The sequence below is a fragment of the Rhamphochromis longiceps genome, linkage group LG1 (assembly GCF_057381845.1).
Source record: "Rhamphochromis longiceps isolate RC_006_pf linkage group LG1, R_longiceps_female_GT1.1, whole genome shotgun sequence".
Classification (NCBI taxonomy): domain Eukaryota; kingdom Metazoa; phylum Chordata; class Actinopteri; order Cichliformes; family Cichlidae; genus Rhamphochromis; species Rhamphochromis longiceps.
In genome coordinates this window covers 4,998,682-5,022,047 of record NC_140557.1, presented here as the reverse complement: position 1 = coordinate 5,022,047, position 23,366 = coordinate 4,998,682, and the positions used below count along the sequence as shown (strand labels likewise).

The window sequence follows — 23,366 nt, the reverse complement described above, 5'->3', positions numbered from 1 at the left end:
CCTCTGTGGGGGGTTACTCCCACTAGGTTTATATCTGGGACTCTCCACCATTTGACCTTAGAACTGAAGAAGCTTCTCAGAGGTGAAACGTCTTCAAGCAACTTAAAGAAGTCCAGACGCTTTTCTTTGCAAGCTCCTTTGACTACGATGACCTGGATGACTGAGAACCTTCACAGACGAATATAGTAAATGTTCCTCTCAGTGATTGAACAATCTCATTGTGTTCTATTGATTGATTGATTGATAATACTTTATTCATCCCGAGGGAAATTGGGTTAAGGCAGCCAGCCGTGCCAGCGCCATCTTACCCTTCCGACCATACATACATTACACAAACATCACATGGGGAAGACAGGTCGGAGGGGTATAACAATGGAAAATGCACAACATGAACATTGAAGCCTTGTTCTCATTTTTATAGATTAATGCAAGAGTAAGGTATTAACCCTCGTGCTCCCCGTCGGGGCAGCTCCGGACCCCGGGGGTCCCAGAGTACCCCTGGGTAGCATTTCACAGGCCGCGCATCAGGGTTGGCTCCCGTGCCCCGTACACCCACGTTTCCCTCCCTGAATGCCACTACCGTTTCAATTTTTCTCCTAGTTTCAGGCAGGCTCTGTCATGTTCGTCCATGGGAGGCCGCTGTTAAGGTATTTGTCACACAGATATAATATAAGCTCAGCATTTAGCTTATACAAGAAATACATGACAGACTAACAAAGAAGACCTAGGTGAAACATAACCTAGACTAAAACTCAAGGCAAACTATTAATAACCCTAGAACTCAACATTATCTCAAAATATAACAAAAGAAATTAAAAACATAAACTGAAAATGCTGGGTCACAGACCCAGCCACTGACAATAAACCAAGATTTTGGCATTAGATGACTTTAACTCTAAATTTTATCAGTTGATGAAAGTAAAAATCTGTCTGGCCATATTGCATTACATTAGAATTGTATTCTACAAATTAATAAATATCAGTTGATTCGTAAGGAGTCAAGTTGGAACTGTTCAGATCTGATTGGTTTAACGTGGATTGATATCTACAGTTTTAGTCATAAACTCGGTAAACCATAATTGTTTTCCTGTCAAGGGCTAAACAAGCATCCAGTAACATGATTATGCTTTTAATACTGGCACTCAAGGTATGCAAGAATATATGTTCAGATACAAATTTGTTGTTTAATATACATTAAAATAATAAGAAATTATAACTGAGATAATTATAAAACATGCATATATGTAAATGACTGACTTTAGGCAGAAAACTGTGCTCAAATATGGAAAAGCTTACAATGCATAGGAAAACCATCCTCTAAGTTGCTCTTACGAGAGATTAATTCCTTACCACAAATGTTTTACTCCATGTATTTCAATAATACTTCAAACATAACATTAATGTTCACACTTGCTCAGCTGCCTTTTCTGCTGTGCTGTTCTATAAATAAACATCATGATTTAAAAAAGAAATAATCATGTTGTCACTGTATCACAATATGAATTATACCAACACACACAGATTCTTATGGAGGTGTTGCTACTAGCTATTAGTGCTGCGTGTTTCACTGCTCATCTTAGTAGCCAAGGTTTTAGCCTTTCTCAGTGACATCACAAACCAAAGGAAGATGAAGAAACCTGCAGTCACAAAGGAGAGAGAGAGAGAGAGAGAGAGAGAGATGTTCAGGTTTAGATGGGAAAAGGATGAGTTCATGAAATTGGCTCTAAGAATGCATCTGTGTCAAATCTGTCAAGTCACTGTGTATCCATATCCAACACGAAATCTTACCTATCTTTTAGTCAACATAAACAGATTTTTAACAAAAATCTTAAATAGTTCATTGGTCCTCATTAGGCAGAAGAGAGAGTTCATGTCTCCCCTATAATGGAAAGTAACGTCACATTTACAGTCTATTATTACATGGCAAACGTTTAATAATAATGTGGATTTTATTGATTCCCATGGGGAAAGCACTCTCTCTCCATTTGACCCATACCTTGCCCAGAGGTATGGGTCAAATGCATACCTCTGGGCAAGCATACCTCAGTGGATTCGAACCCCCACCCTTCCGATCATGGGCGGCCACTCTACCTACTGAGCTATGTGCGCCCTAAACTTAATAAGTCTTATACTATTACTTCCCCTTAAATGGTATCTATAAGGAAAATGCATTTGTGTATTAAGCAGCAGAGTTGAGTATGTGTGTCCACCCATAAAAAAACTTGTCAATACCAACAAAGTGGGCGTCCAAAGAAGACGACACCACAAAAAGACTGTGTCCTCATTCTGTCAGCACTTGGAACTGCAGACAGACTTTCAAGTCAAAGTTTGCAGGACAATATGGTGTGGAGATATAGAAATTCTTTTATTCCTGCCATATAACCTGCATCATTATACCTGCATTAATATCATTCTTTACAGCATTGTTCCATTTAATAATATTTCGTACAGTATTGGGATTGCATTAAAGTTGCTTATTGAAGATCTTCATTTAAGGATCTTGTAACATTCTGGTGGAGATGCCGGGGTAAAAAGAGTGAGCTCGGACGAGGAAGTCCGAGAAAGAGGACACCTTGAGTTGAGCAAGGTGTTTAACTGACTCAGGATTTCAGAGAATCGAATCAGCTGTGATCTTGAGTTCTAATGGTAAATTGATTTTAAAGGAAAATCAATGTTTACTATGATGAAGTAATTCTGAAGATATTACTAGATGTGCTGTGATACCAGTGAAGATTAAGTTGTGTACATGAGGATACACAATTGTGTCGATATTGCTGGATCGGCTGTGGTCCATTTGATAAGTGAATGCTGACAAGAAACTGTTTTAAATCCTCACTGGCAGCGGTGAGATACATGTGCTGAAGATTACTGGACCCGGCGAGGTCCATTGGATGAAGTTCTTGGGCAGATAAATGACAAACAGTTCTTCAAGTGTGTGGAGAATTTAAAAAAGAAAAAACTGAACTTGCAGGTTCTCCGTACTGTGTGGACTTATATCAGAGTTATAAGTCCAAAGGTTATGCCCTGGAGGCCAAGAGTTGTGTATAGAGAAGAACATGACTTAGAAAAGGACATTTAAGGTCACATTTTGTCTAAGATGGGGAGAATTGTCCCATATGTGTTTATTTCGCTTCTCTTTTAAGAGGACAGACGCAGTTACTGAGTGTTGTCTACTTCCTCTTTCTGATTCTTGAAAGCATGTTTGATAAAATACTCTTAGGAAAGCATATTTTGAGTGATTCTAAGTGTGTGAATGCTGTGAGTACTCGATTTGAATGATTCTGTGTGATTTGTACAAAATAATAAATAACTAATAATAACTCATAGGCGAGTGTGTGAACAGAGGAAGTCTGAGAGAGAAGTGTGTGCGTAGGCAAACTGCAGAGTGTGTGCGTGAAAGAGGGGGTATTGTTTTTACATCAAGATTTAGTAGAACTAAAGTAGAACGTTACAAACAAACAGATAAAAAAGTAAAATAAAGAGAGAAAATAACTGACAATTACATTAATGAATAGAAAACACACATACACAAAGTGCCATATGTGAAATTATTTTAGGAATGAATCAGAAGTGAGATAGTTGAATCCACAGCTCAGTGAAAAGATGCATGAATTAAACCTGATTATAATATAAGATGCAATGAAGGAAGCAGCTTACACTCCTTTAATTTCCAGAGCCAGTGTGTCCCCTCCCCTCACAGCACCCCTGCCCACCTGACCCCCGTATCAGGCGAGTATGGAAGGCTGGATAGCCCATGACGGGTAAGATCCCACCTCGAAACCCTGGGACAACCTAAGGCAGGCACAGTCACGATTACTTGGCCTCAGTCCCTGTGAGCTCAGACTCACTGGTGAGATGAAGTGAAGAAGACGGGACTTCAAGGGTAAAGCCGCTGGGCTGACGCGGAGGGTGAAATGTCATTAACAATGACCAGTGATGAGCCAAAGAGAGAAAACACTCCCTCTCTTTCTGGTTGAATTGTTCACAGCGCCGTGTCTCCATAAACCTGACAAGTGGGCCCTAACTTCTGGCTGAGGACCAGGAATGCTGTTATTTAAGGTGGGAAATCAAAATTTGGGTTAGCAAATTTGGGAAGGAGAAAATTGACTGTTTAAAGGGAAAATTGTGAAGGAGTCTGAAACACTGCAAAGGAACACATGCAAAATCACACACACACAAACAGAAAATGCATTAACCTTACAAAGACAAGACAAGCTCATGATGATTAATGCATAGACATTGATTAAACCTGGCTTAGAACACAAACATACGCAATGAAGATCAGCTTGCTACTAGTATGAGTGATAGACTGGTGTGAATGTTTAATAAAATACACTTGAGTTTGAAGCTGAGGAATAACTCAAAGAAGCTATATGACAAGGGAGTTATGGAAAAAAGAAACAGTGATTAAAGTAGTTTTAAAAGAGTGACTTAGGAGTGCTCTCGTACTGAGTGATCAAAACCAGTGATCACTGTAGAAAGAAATAAAATAATTTAATAAGGTGGTAATGTTTGAACATGTATTTCTCTTGTCACGGCAATTTCTTGAGAGACGACTCAGTATGCAAAGTAGTTGAATGACTCGGGACAGGAAAAGAAAAAGAGGAACTTGGGTTTCCTGTCTGACTGTGTGAGTGAAGCTTGCACTGGAGGAGACACTGTGACTGTGTGGCGTTTAACAAAACTTTCTGTGTATTTAGCAGGTGAAATTATGTCAGTTGACTTCAGAGTGCCAGGACCTTGAAGAACTTGTGGCAAAATGTTCTGTGTTTAAGATTTTTGAGGTTGTTGTTGTAGTGATGGATTGATTCGGTCAGTTTGTCTGAGAGGGGCCCATGATTTTTGTAACAGTGCACTTAGAGAAAACCTGTCAGGTGATTTTGTTTTGTGCTTTGATGAGCTAATAATCAGCTCTCTTTTTCTCATTTTTGTTCTAAGCAGGCCTGCAACAGTGAATAACAGCGCTGAAAATTCTTGGGAGAACAAACATAAGGTGGGCTTTCCAGATTACAACTGGCTGAGGAGAAAGCTACCTGTGGGGACCGGATTAGGTCTAAGTCCCTGTCTAAAAGGATTGTAGCGATTCAATCCAGTCAAAAGCATAAAAAACTATTTTCCTAAAAAAAACAAACAAAAAAAAACAAAACAGAATAAAACAAATGAATGAGCTCATGTTGCTGAGAGTGCAGAATCTGATTATTTGCGCGGGGGTCTCCACTATTAGCAATACCTGGTGTGAATACGTATGAATGGATCCGTGTTTGGACGGTGGAAAGGTTTGGCTATGTCAGCAATGGTTTCATTCGCTACACTTTTAGGGATACTGGTCACCTGTGGTTGTTGTGTCATTCCTTGTGTCAGAGGATTCTTGGTAAAACGATGGCTAGGGTTGCGGACCCTGGACGGGTGGATTCAATCTACCTGAGGAACTTAGATGCCATAGAGTGGGCTGAGGAGTGATACAACACGAGGTGTGGTGACATTCCTTTTTTGGAATGTCAAAAGAGGGAATGTGGAGATATAGAAATTCTTTTATTCCTGCCATACAATCTGCATCATTATACCTGCATTAATATCATTCTTTACAGCATTGTTCCATTTAATAATATTTCGTACAGTATTGGGATTGCATTAAAGTTGCTTATTGAAGATCTTCATTTAAGGATCCTTTTATTATGTTTACTTTTATTACAAGTACGGTTAGAAGTATTTTATACACATTGCTTTATACTGTGCTTATTTTGAGTTGATGTTCAGTTCATTAAGGGTCTTAAGCTTCACTGGCGTGACTGTCCAGGTGATACATGCTGAGGGAAACTAGAACATAGAAGGATAACTGCAATGCATGCTTACAGTACACATAATACACACACCCTAGGAATGTATCCGGCCTGAGGCCTGAATTCATTTGGTGTCTTAATATATTTTATTCTACTTGGTAACAGACGATCAGAGTCAATAATTAGCCTCAGAGACCCTGAGGGCTTGAAGTTTATTACCTTGTATGGAAGGTGTTATAGAAAGGAGAAGTTCTATGTCTGCTTATAGCTATTAAAGATGTACGGTTAACTGTGACTAATGCCTGGAACCTATTTTAATCTGTCATTGACGCCATGGGGGGGCGTGTACCATGTAACATGTATTTTGGTCAGAAGACATATGTTGATGTTCTCTCCGGGCTGTTAATAAACTCATCGTTTGATTGCACTTTTCTGGGGCCTCCGTGGTTTGTGACACTGCTCTACATTGATTGATTTCGCGACAATGGCTGACAACTCTGTCCTCAGACAATCCTGAATAGGCTGCAAGCCGCCTATCCCAGACTCACGGGGCTTAACATGACTGAACTTCACAGTCCGGCCTGTTTAAGCTGGTGTCAGCAACATCTGCACTAGAACCCGAACATGTAGAGGAATGTTATGTTCAGCAATGTGTCCTGAATCTGCCTAAGGCATGGAGTGAAAGTGTGGAGCAAACACAGAGAATGATGTGCTGATCGCTGCACCATGGGTGACAGCGTTTGGTGGAATCAGTGTGATGTTGTGAGGCAGCAGCTCCCTTACTAGAAAAGCAAGTCTTGTCATTAGTTTCATCCATGTCAAGGAACAGAGATATTGACATTGAGATTCTGCAACCAGTGGCAGTCCCATATCTCCACAGTCTGGGCCAGAACTCTATCCTCCAAGATAGCAACATGCACTTCCACAAAGCGAGATTTAGCACATATGACTGAGAACTAGGGATGGGTACCGGTATCCGGTGCCATGATGGCACCGGTTCTGACATAAACGGTAGTAACCAGACCGAAAAGCAGCGCACATTTCGGTGCTTTATTTCGGTGCTTTTTTTTCCTGAGCTGTGATACACTTTAGATTCTAGCCAATCATTTTACATTTCCGAGGATAGTAGGCGGGTCCAGGTACGGACGTTCTTTTAAGCAGAGCTACAGATTAAAAATGCCCAAGGCGAAGCGGTCAAAAGTCTGGCTGTACTTCACAGCAAAAGATGCAAACTCAGCAGCAACAAGTGCTTTAAGCTGATACTGTGATACTGTCAAAGGAGGTAACACCTGAAATCCGATGAAACACCTGGTGACGCATAGCGTTTTTTTTAAAAGCCGAGGAATGCGCCGTATTTGATAGCTTGCTGCGAGATCTCACACCGTGCACATCTACTGCGGGTGGGTTGCCTGTTATCGGACCCGGAGCAACATCCCCCAAAAACACGAAGAGGAGAGTCCTGGCCCCTAGCCCTGCCAGTGTAGCAGAAATGATGACGGATGATGGTGGCAGCAGCAGCAGCCGTTCTTCTCTGCGTGAGTAGCTTAATGTTGTTTGTGTGTAATTTACATTGAGTAGGCTAACCACGTTATTAAATTAATGCATGTAAGGTGAACTAGCAAACAGCATCATAGCTACATGCGGCTGTCTTCTTGTTTCATGGCAGATACTCCCTTCACCCTGGCCAAAAAGGCTAAAATGACCAAAGAAAAAGTGGAAAACAGTTAAACATGAGAGGTTTTGGACAAAGTTTGTGTTTTTTCCATTGTTTAAGCACTGCTTCCAGCCAAGAGTGATACCATATATGCCCCATAGCTGCAGAAAAGGCTAACATTGTTATATTTTTACAAAAAACAGCTGAACATGAGAGGTTTTTGGACCAATTTTGTGTTCTCCATTCTTTAAGCACCGGTTTGAGCACCGTTTAAGCACCGGCACCGTTTCAAAAGTACCGGTTTAGCACCGGTATCGGATAAAACCTAAACGATACCCATCCCTACTGAGAACCCTGTTTGTTGAATTAATAAACTGTGAAAATGGCAATATGTCTAGTTTCTAGAAACTTTAATCACAGTTTTTCTGTGGGCGCAATCCACATTGTCAACTCTGCCGCTATGATTGTGTGTGTGTGTGTGTGTTTACAGACCTTGCAGTGAGTTCAAGATGCAGAAGAGGTAGAGGGCAGGAGTGGTCAGGAGGCCAAATGAGAAAAAGACCAGGCCCCAGGTAATGCCGAGCAGAGTCATGACTCCAGCCAGGGAGCAAATGTCTTTCTTTGTTTTTTCAAGGTTATTCTGCCCAAACTGATTTGCCAAATATAAAATGACATACCAGGTTACACACAATCAAAGTTTGAGACCTTGAATTGTCATAAAAAAATACTTCATTGCTGGTTTTGGGTTTCCAATGGATACACTGATGGATTACTACTTAAATATTTCTTTTAAGACTACAGAATTACCTCTCTGGTGTGGTGGAGAATCAAAACACGTCTGATTGTCACCCCAAACATGATTACATTAAAAAGGAACACCAAGCTGAACAGTACCACTGTAGTCCATATTTTCACGTAGGAATTGGTTATATAGCATCTATTAAAAAAAGAGCAGATCATGTTTTAACCTCACAAACTGAAAAATTAACAATGTGCTCTGTAAAAGACACATTAATGCAGATCTATGTAGTAAAAGCATCCCCAGGGCTACAAAGGAAATAATGTTTCAATTTTAGCAAGTTAGATGCTTGGTGAAATGAAGCTTTCTGATTCTCCCTTAAAAAAATAAACATGCATGTATACAAAAACCCATGTGTAAAACAATTAATAAGTAAATAAGTAAATGTAAACTACTATTCCTGAATTTACATGCTAGCAAATCTTACATTGTAGAGTTAGATGTTTCCAGAGCAACCTGACCATAAAACTTTCTGTCTATGATGACCACCACTGACACAATCACTGCAGGGACGCCTGGAGCCAAAAAAAAAAAAAAAGATTATTCACCATACCATTTCCAGATTGATAATGACAGGTTCCTGATTAAAATTATTCCACTCACCCCATCCCACCACGCTGAGTTTGAGCAGGTATTTCTTGACATAGATGTTGAAGACTTTGACCAGGAGAAGATATAAGTGGAAACCTTCCAAGGCCATCCAGCTGAAAGTGGCCAGCAGGGAATAATGAAGTAAAAGAGCCATGTATAAGCAAAGTCCAGAGGAAGACCCTGCTGCCGCTGCCTGACTGGGCAGGAAGTGCAGGTTGAGGAGCATCAGGGCAATTACAAGGTTGATGTGGACCTTCATAGAGACATCTTGTCTGAGTTTTCTGTCAAACAGAAACATACTGTATCACAACTGGAGAAATAGTAGGCCGTAAAAAGAGAAGAAAGAAAAGATGAAGTGATAAGTACAGAATAAAGAGAGCATTTGCTGTAAGAGATGATTCAGAAAAAGAGGACAGGAACTGAAGCAAATGAGATTACAGGAGGTACTAAAAACGAGTGGAAGAACTGATGAAGATGGGAAGAATATGAAAAATGAATTTATTACCTGTTTGTAATAAAGAGCAAAATGGCTATGACCAAAGCAAAAAGGGAAATACTACAGCCGATCACAGTAATGTGTGTTAAAATCTCTTGGTCTTTCTTTGTGATGGAAGGATCAGTTATCTGTGGAGAAAACACATGTTTATATCATCTTTCACTATTTGTATTATAACTAGGGATGCACCGATACCACTTTTTGGAAACGAGTACGAGTACTTGCATTTCAGTACTCGCCGATACCGATACAGAGTACTTAATAAAAACATGATTTAAATTTACAGGTAACAGCTTTAGTCCTATAATTTAACAAAAAAAACCAAAACAAACAAAAACAAACAAACAAGGGACTGGTTTGGAATTAAGAGCATTTATTTAAAATGAAAAGCATGTTGTATGCAGCATATTACAGAATAAATAATTATGAAAAAAAAATTAAACAGTGACAGTGCAACTCAAGTATTGTTTTCAGTTTATTGTAAACTCTGCCGCTTTGGACAACACAAGGGGCATTAATAAACATCTTTGCTATTTAGTGCACAATATTTGAATAAACTAACAACATCCACCAACATAGAACTGTGGCAGTCAGTGCAACTGAGGTAGGTATTAACATCATGTCTAAGATAACTCACTTAATGGAGAGAATAAGTGAGTGGCAGTTTTTTTTTAAGAAAAGTAGCTTTTCTGCATTATCTCAGTCAGACTGTTTCTGTTTTCATCTATAATGTGTGACACTGAGCTACAAAGACTTTCACTTTCCACACTCCTACATGGGGCTGAGAGGTATTTACTCGGTATTTACTCGGCGCCTGTGATTAACCCCTTACATGCCGCTCAAACATAGACAGGTCTCAGACCGTGGTATCGGTCCCCAATATTGGGGGACTTTTAACGAGTACGAGTACTTTAGAAAATGGGGTATCGAGGCCGATACCCGATACCGGTATGGGTATCGGTGCAACCCTAATTATAACAATTAGTCACATTCCAGAAGCAAATACTTTCTTACTTATTATTTTTACACTGTAACTTTAACTTTAACCCATTAAGTTAATAAGTATGCTTGTTATTCCTAATGGTACAAGTCCCTTGAAGACAATGGGGGCAGGGCTAAAAAGAAAGTTAAAAGAACAGCTGAATACATCTGAAAAATAAAATAAAGCATTAAATAAATATGCTACATACAATCATAACAACAGAGGCAAACGGAGGCAAACGATAGGTAAGCAAGCACGAGCAACACACACAAACAATTAACATGAAAAGCAATACAACATAGCAGCAATACAGGAACGGCATGCAATAACAGACAGCACTGCACACTTCCTGTGTGTGTGATTACAGTGCAAACACTTTCTCTGTGTGAGTGTGGATAGTTTTGGCTGCAGTGTTTTCAAGTGCGGTCAGAGGAATAAAGGTGCAATGATGGGCTATGCCGCAAGCCAGACTGTGCCCTTAGCAGTTGCATGTAACATTGCCATGCTCTGACCAGGGCAGGATAGTAATTTGATTGAAAACAAGTTGAGCAGAGCAGGTGAAGGGAGAACACATTCTGTACAAGAAATCATTTCAGTTTGGTGTCATCTGGTGGCACCATCAAGAATGAAACCAAACTGAAAAGAAGAAAAGAAGGAAATGCACAACTAACGTATCTACATTTATAACAAATCATATTTGTTACTATATTTTCATGCATAATTTTTACATTCAATGAATGTGTAGGTTATATAAACTGCACATTTATTACATACATGTGCAGTAACATGGCAAAATGTTTCTTTTCTTTGCATGCAGAGAGCAAACTACATTGTTTACTTTCACACACCGGATAAAGAGATTTGCTAACATATAAAAGATGCTTTTGGCTTTTTCTTTCATTAGTTGTACTAATACAATGAGCGCACAGTTACCCATGTTTTAGTCACTTTAATTTATAAATTTATATCACATGCGGATTTCCTGAATTGTTGTGTGTGTGGGTGTGTGTGTGGGTGGGTGTTTGTATGTGTGTGTAGCTGTGCAAGTTTATGGGTTTATTAATACTTCATCACCATTTCTGATAAAGGAAACTGAGGAAACCGAAGATCTAAAGAAGAAATCTAAAACACTTATCTTTCTGAGAAGCTGTGCGTCTTTCAGTCACCACTATGACTACATTTTGCTAGGTTTTTTTTAAGCTTGCTGTCTTTTGCCCCACACCACTTGACAAGCCTGTTTGAAGGTTTGAGGTAAAATTAAGGTAGATTGATTAATGGTCTGGCATGTCCTTGTGAAGCTAGCCAAACAAACATGTCTATATGTTAATGTGCCCCTCCCAAGCATGCTGTGCCAGAAATACATGGGGAAAACCAATTGACGGAGAATGGCTTCTTCTTTTTTTTTAACAGACTTATATGAGAACCACTCATCTGATGAACATCAACTCAGTAACACATTAACTCGAGACCCAGGAAATTCAGCTGCAAAGTTTGAAGCAGTTCAGATAAATGTTTGGTGACATAGGTGAGAAGAGATGGACAGACAGAAGGACAAGAGAGCTCTCAAATTCTTTACAAGATGTTGTATTTATACTTTGTTTTGCAGTTCACTGAATCCCTCTTTATATAATGAATGAGTCCAATCTTACTATGAGGACGCCAAAGTATGTGAGGTGGTTACAGGAACAGGTGATGGTAGTCTGACCACGTGTCCAGTGTGTGAGGCAGCCATCCTCACTAAAATCTGGTAAACAAAACAAACAGATCCATTATGCAAAAGATTAAATTTCTGAACGTCAACTCAGTGTCGGGGCCCTGAGTGAAAACACAAACCCCAATGAGTCCAACTTATGAAAGAAATAGGTGTCTTGCTGCTCAGAAAAAGATTAAAGGAACACTTTAAAAACACATCAGATTTTGAGGGGGAAAAGAATCACGCTGGTTATCTATAATGATATCAACTGGGTAATGTGTTAAGAATGAACAGATCCCACATTTTTTGATAGAAAGGGAAATATAAACCTACAGTGGGTTGAATACCAATTCAAAATGGTACTCAGTAGTTCGCAGTGTTGGGGAAGTTACTTTGAAAAAGTAATTAATTATAGTTACTAGTTACTTCTCCAAAAAAGTTAGTAACTGTTAGTTAGTTAACATTTTTAACTACTCAAACTACTTTTGATTTTCCCTCCACATTTCACCTTTAAAAACTATTTACTTTGCCTTGTTTGGTATCATCCTTTTAAGCACAACCTCACGTGTCTGAATTTACAGTTATCTTTTCATTTTGACATACTGTATTAACACAATTGATCTAAAATCAGACAAAAAATGTAAAATCAGAGTAGAAAAAGTTACATTTTAACAACCACAAACATGTTTAATGAATCATATTTCAGAACTTTAAATGCAAATATAAATGATCAATTTTAAAATCCTATGCACAAGTTTTGCAAACAACAAATTCATCAATTTACCTTTTACCTTGATTTTTTTTAAATAACCATTTCAATTACAGAACAACCAGCTGTTCTGCATTCAATAAGATGCCACACAAGTTATTTGTTCCACTCCAAAAACACAATTTATGTCCACTATAAAGGAGAACATCACAGCCTGATACCTGCAGGCCTGACAGCAGCAGGTGTATCACTCCTTTTTCTATTTGGAGACAGCAGTCGCCTCATTGTTCTGACACACAACACAAAACTATCCACATCACTACACACTAACTACACAAGGCAACATATTAACTACACACTCCAAAGACGCTAAACGTCACAATTCTCTCACATCTCAAAACTCTCTCTCCCTCTTTTTCTGCTGTCTTTCTCTCTCTCACTGTCACTCCTAAAACTTATCCTGGTTTTTTTTTTTTGGTTTTTTTTTGGGGGGGGGGTTGCTCAGAGGTCTCGCTGCGAAACTATTGAGGAAAAACACCGCGTATCTATTGTTTATCATGACTCTGGTTTTATGTGGCCTATCAACGCAATTTATAAACTGGTATGAATCACCTTGTTGCTTTGTCTTTAAGTGGTCATGTGATTGGCTTACCACAGCTACTTTACTCTTCCTCAGTCAAACAGCAGCACTCATGCGATTGTTTTGCCCCCTTAGCTCCAGGTGTTGTGCTAGACAGTGATCGTGATCACTGTCCGCGGGAGCGCGCGCAGCTGCTTAAAGCTGTAGCGTCCAGATTACTTATGTAGTCAGCTACTTCCATGCAACTGATACAAGATGTGGTAAGCTGAACACAGCTTCAACCGTCTGTTTGTTGAAAAATAGTAACGGACCGCATTTTCTTGTTAGTAACTGTAACAGCATTGTAACGATAGGAATAGTAATTAGTTTGATTACTCGTTACTGAAAAAAGTAACGCCGTTAGTAACGCCGTTACTTGTAACGCCGTTATTCCCATCACTGGTAGTTCATATGTCCCCCACATGCTTCTGTGCTTGCCTGACAAAGCTGGGGCATGCTCCTAATGAGACTGGATGGTGTCCCTGGCGATCTCCTCCCAGATTTGGACAAAGGCATCAATGAGCCTACTTGAGGATGTCGGGTCTGCTGGAAGTCGTTTTGTAGGCCTCTATCTGTGCTCTTCCTGTTCTTCCTTACACAAAGGGCACATGTGGTACTTATGGATTAAGGACCTTTAACAGTCTTGTCCAGCTCTCTTAAAGTAACCTCCTGCCTCCTAGAATCTCTTCTATGCTCTTGCAAAGTGTGATGGGAGACATAGCAGATTTTCTGGCAATGACATGTCTTGATGCGCCATCTTGAAGGAGTTTGACTGCCTCTGCAACCTTTGTAGGGTTCATGTATGTCCTCATGTTAACAGTAATGAGAATGATCCCAGTCAAATGCAAAACTAGTGAAAAAACAGAATAGATGAAGATGGAAAGATATCGGTGTCCACCAACTGTAAAACCATTCTTTTTTGGGAGTTTGTCTCATTATTATCCATCTAGTACACCTGGTATTAATTTTATTAACGCCAAATTATCTACCCCCTCTGCTACTTAGCTGACCACACCTATAGCCCATAGGTTTAACTGACTTGATGCTGTACTCTGATTAAAAAGTGTTCCTTTACTTATTTTTTGAGCAGTGTACATTACTGTTCATGACAGATGTGATGCTTGTTACTTACTGCATGTTGAATAATTAAGGAAATGACACGAGGGTTTTTGAGTTTCCTATGACACAAACATATTTCATGTTTGTACAAAATGTACAGCATATTATATGTATCAATTAATTATGCAATAAAGTAACAAGAGGTAGAAATGAAATAAATGATCAAAAAAAGCATAGTTACGTCGATTTTCTTGGTAAACTCCATCGTGATGTTGATGCGCTCCTGCAGTCCTGATATCTCCTTGTTCTGCACACTCAGACCAACCAGTCTTTGATCATATACTTCATGTGGGCTTTCAAAAACGCTCTACAATAAAATGCAAATTTGTCAGCTGGTTTAACAATTTTGCAAAGACAATTTTAATATTATTTTCGGGGGGGAAAAACACACTACTCAATGATCTAGATGCACTGTTTGATATTCAAATAATTTACATTTAGTTAAAAATGAGATTTTTCTTTCCTTGTGTACCCAGCTTCCTTCAAAAATATGTGTACTAATTTACATTTTATTAATCAATAAAAGGTCAACACACAATAAATACAGAGGCTAAAAAGGGAATACATAACAGAAGGGAGAAACAGTTGAACCTAATCTGACAAACAAGACGGGGAGGAAGCAAAACAGAATACTCTAACCCGGGACACAGGACTGTCAAAATAAACCAGGAAATACACAAAAATAGAAACAAGGATGACTAGACACACACAAGGGAGACAAAGGAGGCACAGTAACAAAACCTAAAGACTAAAATCACCAAAAACACTAAAGAATTACTAAATTAGCTAGAAATACATATTTCCTAACAAGTGGTAAAAATAAGAAAAAAATATAACCTGAAATCCAAATGTTATTTCATTAGACTAAAACAAGCAAAACCTCGCAGTAGTTTAAATTTAATGTGTAAATACAAAATTGGCAAAAATCCTATTGTTCTATAGCTCACCAAATCCTTTTCCTACATATTGTTATATAAGAAAATGTAGTTTATGACCTCGTTCATTTTAGGCCATTTAAACATGCAGAACACAATCTTGTTATTCGGTCCAGCATCCAGTTCTCTTGGCAGCTGGACAAGGACTTTACTGTTGAGAAGAGGCACATCTGGTGTTACCTGTATCAGCATCAACATGCCAAGAACAGAAAGAAAAAAACTGCATGTGAATAGCAGTAACATAATGCAACCCTTGCTACTGACATTGTAAATAAAATACATTGATGTCATGGTGTTGCTGTTTGGAAAGTGAACTGAATTTAAAAGTTCACTTTCCCAACTTTTTCACAAAAAGTATAATAAAATGTAAAATATAATATTTTATAAGAAATATAATAATTATAATATAAAAATATAATGTTGATAACTATCCAGACCTTAATCTGCACATAAACTAATGCCCACAGACTTCAGTGAAATAAACAATGTGTAAAGAAAAGTGGGCTGAATTTTTCTTCACTTCCTTGCACACAGATTTGAGCTGACAAATAGAAATGGAGTAAAACACTCAAGGTAATGCCAAGACGTTGTCATAAATTTAATAAAAGCTTTCCTAGTTTGACGTTTATTTCCATTATTTCCTTTTTTACAAAGAGTTAATTACCTGTTCGATGTAATTAAGTTCCCCATAATTACCTTGAACAGAACATTAGACTTATTACAATGTATCAGACCTTAAAAAAGCAGGTCCTAACCAATATCTGACCCAACCTCAAAATTGGATCCAAATATCAGCTCAGTAGTTGGTAGGTATTTCTGGCTACACTTTGAGTCTGACTACAAACCATTGTTCAATAGGATCATGTGATGTTCTTTTTTTTTTACCTGTGTGTCATCAGCATAAATTTTAAGGCCTCCAAAGGTATCATTGGGTTTGTGCAGAAGCGCCACAAAAGTTTTGACACACACTTGCATGCTCACATTCACCTCTGTTCTCTCTAGAACACTTTCTAGAGTCGTAATGGCTCTTGGGAAGGAGGATAGGAAAATATTAACAATATTAATGATTTACATCCTTAAATTAATGTAATTTTTTTTCAAAATAATTAATAAACACAAAAAACCACACAAATTTGAAATCTTGTTTTAAATACTGAAAATTTTGTGTAATAATTAAAATGTTTACGTCATAGCGTCAGTGACTTTTCCAGTTCTCAAAACCTTGTCTGTATAATCCATACAACACTCTGTATGATTACGACCTGTAGAGAAAATGTAAGAACACACATTTTACCCTTGTACAATTAAAAAAATGGCTGTTCAAAACAAGTTATAGTATATAAAACATGAATTCCAGAAAAGTAGGGATGTTCGTTAAATTTTGACAAAGATGAGAACCAAAAGACTTTCAAATCACGCAAGCTAGTATTTTATTTACAACAAAACATAAATAATAAATGTCTGAACTGAGAAATTTTACATTTCAAACTTGATGCTTGATACAGGTCACAAACAATGGCTGAAATAGCAAGAAAGATCAAAACGTTTCAGCTGGGAGAACAGCAAGTAACACGATAAGCTATAAAAGGGATGTCTTACAGAGCCAGAGTCTCTCAGAAGAAAAGATGGGCAGAGGCTCTTCAATCTGTGAAACAGTACCTTAAAAGATTGTGGAATACTTCAAATGTTCCTCAACATCATCATCTGCAATGCATGGCATCATCAAAAGATTCAGAGAAACTGGAGATGCGTCTGTAACCATTTACACTGAAGGTGCTACAGTCTCTCTGCATAAAGGACAAGGCTGAAAATTTTTATTAAATGCCCATGGTCTTCGGGCCCTCAGACAACACTGCATCATTCATCGGCATGATTGTGTCACTGACATTACTAAGGGGCCCAGGAAACCACTGTCGATGAGCACAATCTGATATGATATCTGCAGATACTAACTAAAGCTCTGTCATGCAAAAAGGAAGCCATGTTTGAACATGATCGAGAGGCGGCGTCATATCTGTGAAATGTACTGTTTCAAAATGGAAACATTTTCTATGGCCAGACGAGTCCAGATTTGACATCCTAGTTGGTAATCACAGACGTCTCATCCTCCAGGCTAAAGAGTGGGAGACATTCCAGCGTGTTATCAGCTTTCAATTCAAAAGTCAGCATCTTTGATGATATGTGTTGGAAGAAATGCATTCAATATGGGCAACTTGCGTGTTTTGGAAGAAACATTGAATGTTGAAAGGAACTGTCATCTGCAATATGTTCTTTTTTCTGTATATAAACAAAATCCTCATAAAAAGATTCATAAAATAAAATACATAAAGGTTTTAGAGCAACTTATGATCCCTTCCAGAGTACATCTGTTTCAGGGAAGGCCTTTTGTATTTCAGCAGGAAATTGCAAAACCACATACTGCCACTATTACAACAGCATTGCTTCATCGGAGAAGAGTCTGGGTGCTGAATTGCTATGCTTGCTTTCCAAATCTTTCACCTATAGAGAACATTTGGTGCATCATTAAATGAAAACTACATCAAACAAATTCCCACACCAAAACCCTAGAAACTCAAAACCTTGATGCCCAGACGTCTTCAAAATGTTTTGAAAAGAAGAGCAGATGCTACACTATTGTAAACATGTCCTGTAGCAAGCATCAAATTTAAAATGAGCTAATTTTGTGCTTAAAATTGAAAAATGTCTCATTTTAAACTTCTATTGTGTTATTTCTGTTCTGTTCTGAATAAAATATTGGCTCATGTGATTTGAAAGTGTTTTAGTTTATTTATTAAACTAAAACACTTAAAGAAATTTAAACTTAAAGAAATTTAAAGAACATTTAAATGAGGATTGAATCCTTTCTTCTAAAGTATAGTAAAGTGATTTAAAGGGACATAACATTTTATGTCTGACATTTTAGGGCTGTGGTAGAATAGAAGAGGAGGAGGAGGAGTAGGAGAGAAATAGACACATGTAGCTAAAAGACTGACAGAAAACAAGCTGAGTTTATATAAACTCATAAAAGGCAAAAGGAAAAAGTAAATAACTCTCACCCCTTGTTTCTTGGGTTAGAATCTAAATTGTCTGCTGTCCCCAGATTTAAGTAATTATTTTATTACAGCAGTTAACAACTTACCTATGTTAGATGTTATATTGCATATAGTCTCACAGGAACCCTGTCCTGACACCCAATTCTCATAAAGCATTTCATAAGATACAAAAGACATCAGCCACCAGAATATCCAGCTCTTCTTCCTGTGAAGAGACTCACATTTAGAATGAAAAATAAAATCTATGCTTTTCCGTCAAATGTTGTCAAAGTTCCTTTCAGATTAAAATTAGTTGATTCATTTAGATTAGAATTATTTTACAAAGCTATTCAAGCATTATGTTATTTGTCTTTTTTTATTTTGTTGCCATTATGATGAAGGTAGACAGAAAATCATTCCCACCGCATTTAAGGTTTCTAATTGATTAAAAACGGTAATTTGATTGTACAGTACGGGGAGTGAAAAATGTTATGTTTTACTGTCTCACAGAATGTATGATTGGATAAAGGGATTTAAGTTGGTACTGAGCCATATAACCATATAACTGCACCACAAGAGGAGGTCTCGGTGGATGGAGGGGTCATCAAACCATTGGAAACTGCCCTCGCTCCTGTTTCAAACTGAAAGTCAATGTTCCTTTGATGTATGGCCATCCCATACAGACAGGGGCAAACCACCTATTACTGTTCAGATTGGAATGCAGCATGAGTAATGAATGCAGTGGTAATGTAACAGACCAGAACTTATTACAGGTTATCAGTATCAACACTGTTTATAACTATTCAGCAAACTGATTGTAAATGAGTAACAGGTTCAGATGTTCAAATTCCTCTAACTGGACACATGTGAGATGGTATTGGTTCCATGTCATAGCGTCTTACATTGTACTGTAGCACACTAATCGATTTAATGTTATACTGTTAAACAATTTGAAATTCAAATACTACAAAGATATTTAAAGTTAAATTATCATTGTGGTCTATTTGACAAAGTAAGACCTTTAGTCAATGTAGAGATATTGAGACAGCCACCAAAGCTCTCACACCATCACCCTGAAGACTCATCAGTCAAAGTGCTACTCCACAAGATGTTTTCTATAAAAAGATGTCCAGTTTTAGAGACTGCACCAACTTATTTAAAAAAAAAAACAAAGATTAAGAAATAAAACTTATACAACTTCTTCTCCTCCTACTTCTACTATTAGTAATACTACCAATAATCCTAATAAATACATTGAAATAAAATGTATATTTTTTTTAATCCTTGTTATTAGCATCAACACAAAAAGTATAATGTACTTTAAAGTGAACCAAAGCATAGCCTACCTTTGCATGTTGCTGTGGAAATCAGTTCATCAGGACAGAGAACACAGCAGAAGTGACAGCAGGGGGGGAAAAGAGCTGAATAGGAAGAGGTGTAAAGGAAGTTGATGAAACAAATGTAAATGACATTCTAAGTAAGAAAGAGGAAGTATCAACTTGTTGGAAAGCTAAAAATACACGTCTTCGCTTCCTTGTCACTACTGAGCATGCAGCAAATACAGGATGACGTTATTAAAATATAATACTGAACACTGTTCACATTTTCAGCACTAAAACACATTCTTTTCTGTTAGGGTCCCTGGGTCGTTGACCCAGTGTTTTGTGTTTTTGGTTCTTTGATTTTGTTATTTCATTATATTCTAGCTTTGCTTTATGGGTTTTAGGATTATTCTTAGTTTAGGTTCTCTGGGTGGGGTTTGGTTAGAGTTTTAGTGTTCTGGTTTTCTGTCTGTGTTCCATGTTGCTGTCTCCCCTGTCTGCTGTATCCCCACATCCAGTCAGTGTCTGTGTCTGCCCTGGTCCTACGTCTCTGTTCCCTTTGTTATAGTGCCTGCCTGTGAGTCTGTGTTATGTTTCCTGTTTTACTTTGAAAGTCCATGTCTGATGTTAATGTGTCTGGTTTGAAATGATCATAAGAACGGTGAGCAAAGATCCCAGAACCACACGGGGGGACCTGGTGAATGACCTGCAGAGAGCTGGGACCAAAGTAACAAAGGTCATCATCAGTAACACACTACAACGGCAGGGAATCAAATCCCACAGTGCCAGACGTGTTCCGCTGCTGAAGCCAGTGCATGTCCAGGCCCGTCTGAAGTTTGCCAGAGAGCACATGGATGATACAGCAGAGGATTGGGAGAATGTCATGTGGTCAGATGAAACCAAAGTAGAACTTTTTGGTATAAACTCAACTCGTCGTGTTTGGAGGAAGAAGAATACTGAGTTGCATCCCAAGAACACCATACCTACTGTGAAGCATGGGGGTGGAAACATCATGCTATGGGGCTGTTTTTCTGCCAAGGGGACAGGACGACTGATCCGTGTTAAGGACAGAATGAATGGGGCCATGTATCGTGAGATTTTGAGCCAAAACCTCCTTCCATCAGTGAGAACTTTGAAGATGAAACACGGCTGGGTCTTCCAACATGACAATGATCCAAAACACACCGCCCGGGCAACAAAGGAGTGGCTCCGTAAGAAGCATTTGAAAGTCCTGGAGTGGCCTAGCCAGTCTCCAGACCTCAACCCCATAGAAAATCTGTGGCGGGAGTTGAAAGTCGGTGTTGCTCGGCGACAGCCCCAAAACATCACTGCTCTCGAGAAGATCTGCATGGAGGAATGGGCCAAAATACCAGCTACTGTGTGTGCAAACCTGGTAAAGACCTATAGTAAACGTTTGACCTCTGTTATTGCCAACAAAGGTTATGTTACAAAGTATTGAGTTGTATTTTTGTTATTGACCAAATACTTATTTTCCACCCTGATTTACGAATAAATTCTTTACAAATCCTACCATGTGGATTCATGGATTTTTTTTTCCACATTCTGTCTCTCACAGTTGAAGTGTACCTCTGTTGCAAATTACTGACCTCTGTCATCATTTTAAGTGGGGGAACTTGCACAATCGGTGGCTGACTAAATACTTTTTTGCCCCACTGTATTGGAAAAAAGAGGCTGAATATGAAGCTGCCAGGTAAGAGGAAAAGAGGAAGACCACAGACAAGATTCATGGATGCAGTGAACGAGGACTTGTAGCGGGTTGTTGTGATGTTAGGGATAGGGTGGCTCTCCACCCTATATTGAGATATTGAACTGAGACAAGGACAAAAAATATGTCAGAAGCACATAGTTGTGTGTAAACTAGGTGCTGGTGCTTCGTGTTTCATTGCTTGTCTTGGTAACTGCGGTTTTAGCCTTTTTCAGTGACATCATAAACCACAGGAAGATGAAGAAACCTGCATGGCACAAAAAAGAGCGAGAGAAAAAACTGTTTAGACTGTATACAGGAGATGCATTGAGTACGCACATTTGAAAATGAAAGTAGTAATTCATCCGTGTGTCAGAATCTGCAGGATGTGCAGATTGTAGGTTGTGAAGGACCAAAATACAAGCATGTGGAGACAGAGTGCGTTAAACCTAAAGTGAGTCATTTTTTGAGTGAGTACAAAAGGAAAGTGAAGTCTAAAAATCTAGAATTTAAAAACACGCACTAGCTAAAGCATTAAGCTGAAGAGAGACGCAAGACTAGGGAGGAGCTAACAAAAAAAAAACACTGAGAAGGGAGGAACAGAAGCATCTACTTTGACGAGGGAAGAAGAATCAAGACAACAAACAAGGAACACAAACTCTAAAATAACACAGAAAGTGAGATAACTAACTAGAGAAAACACAGACATATGAATGAACTAAATACAAGATGCCTGAAATAGAAGGAAGGGTACACAGTGGGGAACATTTGACATACTCAATGGTGCCATGTCAAACTAATTTGAACCGGTCTAACCGGTTAATAATAGATTGTGAAAACTTATCATTTGAGCATATTTGTTTTCTCTCTCATAAAAAACTCAAGCACCATGTATAATAGAAATTTCTTTCCCTTAAACAGAAATGCATTGGAAACAATATTATCCCCCTCCTGAGTTCGAGGCTGATCAGAAGGGCCAGCCCTGTTCTAGGGACTGAGCTTGAGTATCTTGTTCGAGTTCACTCTTGAGGCTCATCTGTCTGCGGACAGCACGTAGTGACAGTGCTGGGGGTGGACCTTTGAGTCATTGCCTTGCTCAGCCCTCCACTTCAGCAGGCCCCCTCCCTGTCTGTCAACAGCACTGGGCGGCTTCGGCTCTGTGGATGGACAGGTCTCATCCCTTGCTTGACCTGCTACTATAGGCTGTGCCCCCCTGGCCTGCTGCCCGCTTTGCTGGCTTACACTCGCTGTGGTGAGTAAGAGTTCTTCAGCCTGTAGCGCCAACTCTTTGTCTGGCATTGCCTGCATGTTGTAGGCCTATGCGACCAGCGGGATCCTACTTGGCAGCCCGGTGTGCTGCGCTCCCTGGTGGTCTGCCTCGTGGTTCCCGGGCTGACCTCGAGCGGCTGATCACTTGAGGTCCTGCATCCTGCACAACCAGTTCGGGCCAGTCTAGCGTCTGCAGACTGCTGCCTCCAATCCCCCTGCTTGGCCTTCGCGTCTGGCAAATCCCTGACCGGGGTGGTCTGCTTATGGGTACTTTGTCAATAGTTTATTGCACCCTTCATTCTCGGCGGTTCGGTTGCACTGTCTCATCGCGGGATGTCTTACAGAGTTACCCCGTACATATGTAACGGTGTGGAGAGATAGTCTTGATATGCTAGAGAACATACGATTACTGTGTAGCTTTGGTTCTTTTAGCGAGAAACTATCTCTCCACCATCAGGCCGCTTGAAGACGCCCTCTGATCAAACTATTACCGGTGTCAAGTCTGCACAGCTGTTTTATACATGAGCTGTGGCCGGGCGTGCCGGAGTGTCTTAAGTAAGTATCCTTGTGCCACGACCAAGGGGAGTCGTACCCCGTACATATGGAATATGTGATGGTGTGGAGAGATAGTCTTTCACTAAGAGAACCAAGGTTGTACAGT

The 23,366-nt window shown here is 39.1% G+C and overlaps 1 protein-coding gene across 1 annotated transcript; it reads right to left on the bottom strand.

The window, feature by feature from the left end:
* Positions 1–1,275: 1,275 nt before the first annotated feature.
* LOC146678156 (adhesion G protein-coupled receptor G5-like) lies at positions 1,276–22,744 on the bottom strand. The gene is made up of 14 exons (XM_085413130.1): positions 22,514–22,744; positions 18,517–18,646; positions 16,564–16,639; positions 16,263–16,404; positions 15,438–15,557; positions 14,624–14,749; positions 14,456–14,501; positions 11,952–12,046; positions 9,330–9,448; positions 8,837–9,105; positions 8,661–8,748; positions 8,242–8,371; positions 7,927–8,083; positions 1,276–1,637 (listed from the first exon to the last, which is right to left on the bottom strand). Exons 1-14 carry the CDS (start codon positions 22,742–22,744, stop codon positions 1,543–1,545), a joined length of 1,824 nt encoding a protein of 607 aa, XP_085269256.1. The 3' UTR covers positions 1,276–1,542.
* Positions 22,745–23,366: the final 622 nt, after the last annotated feature.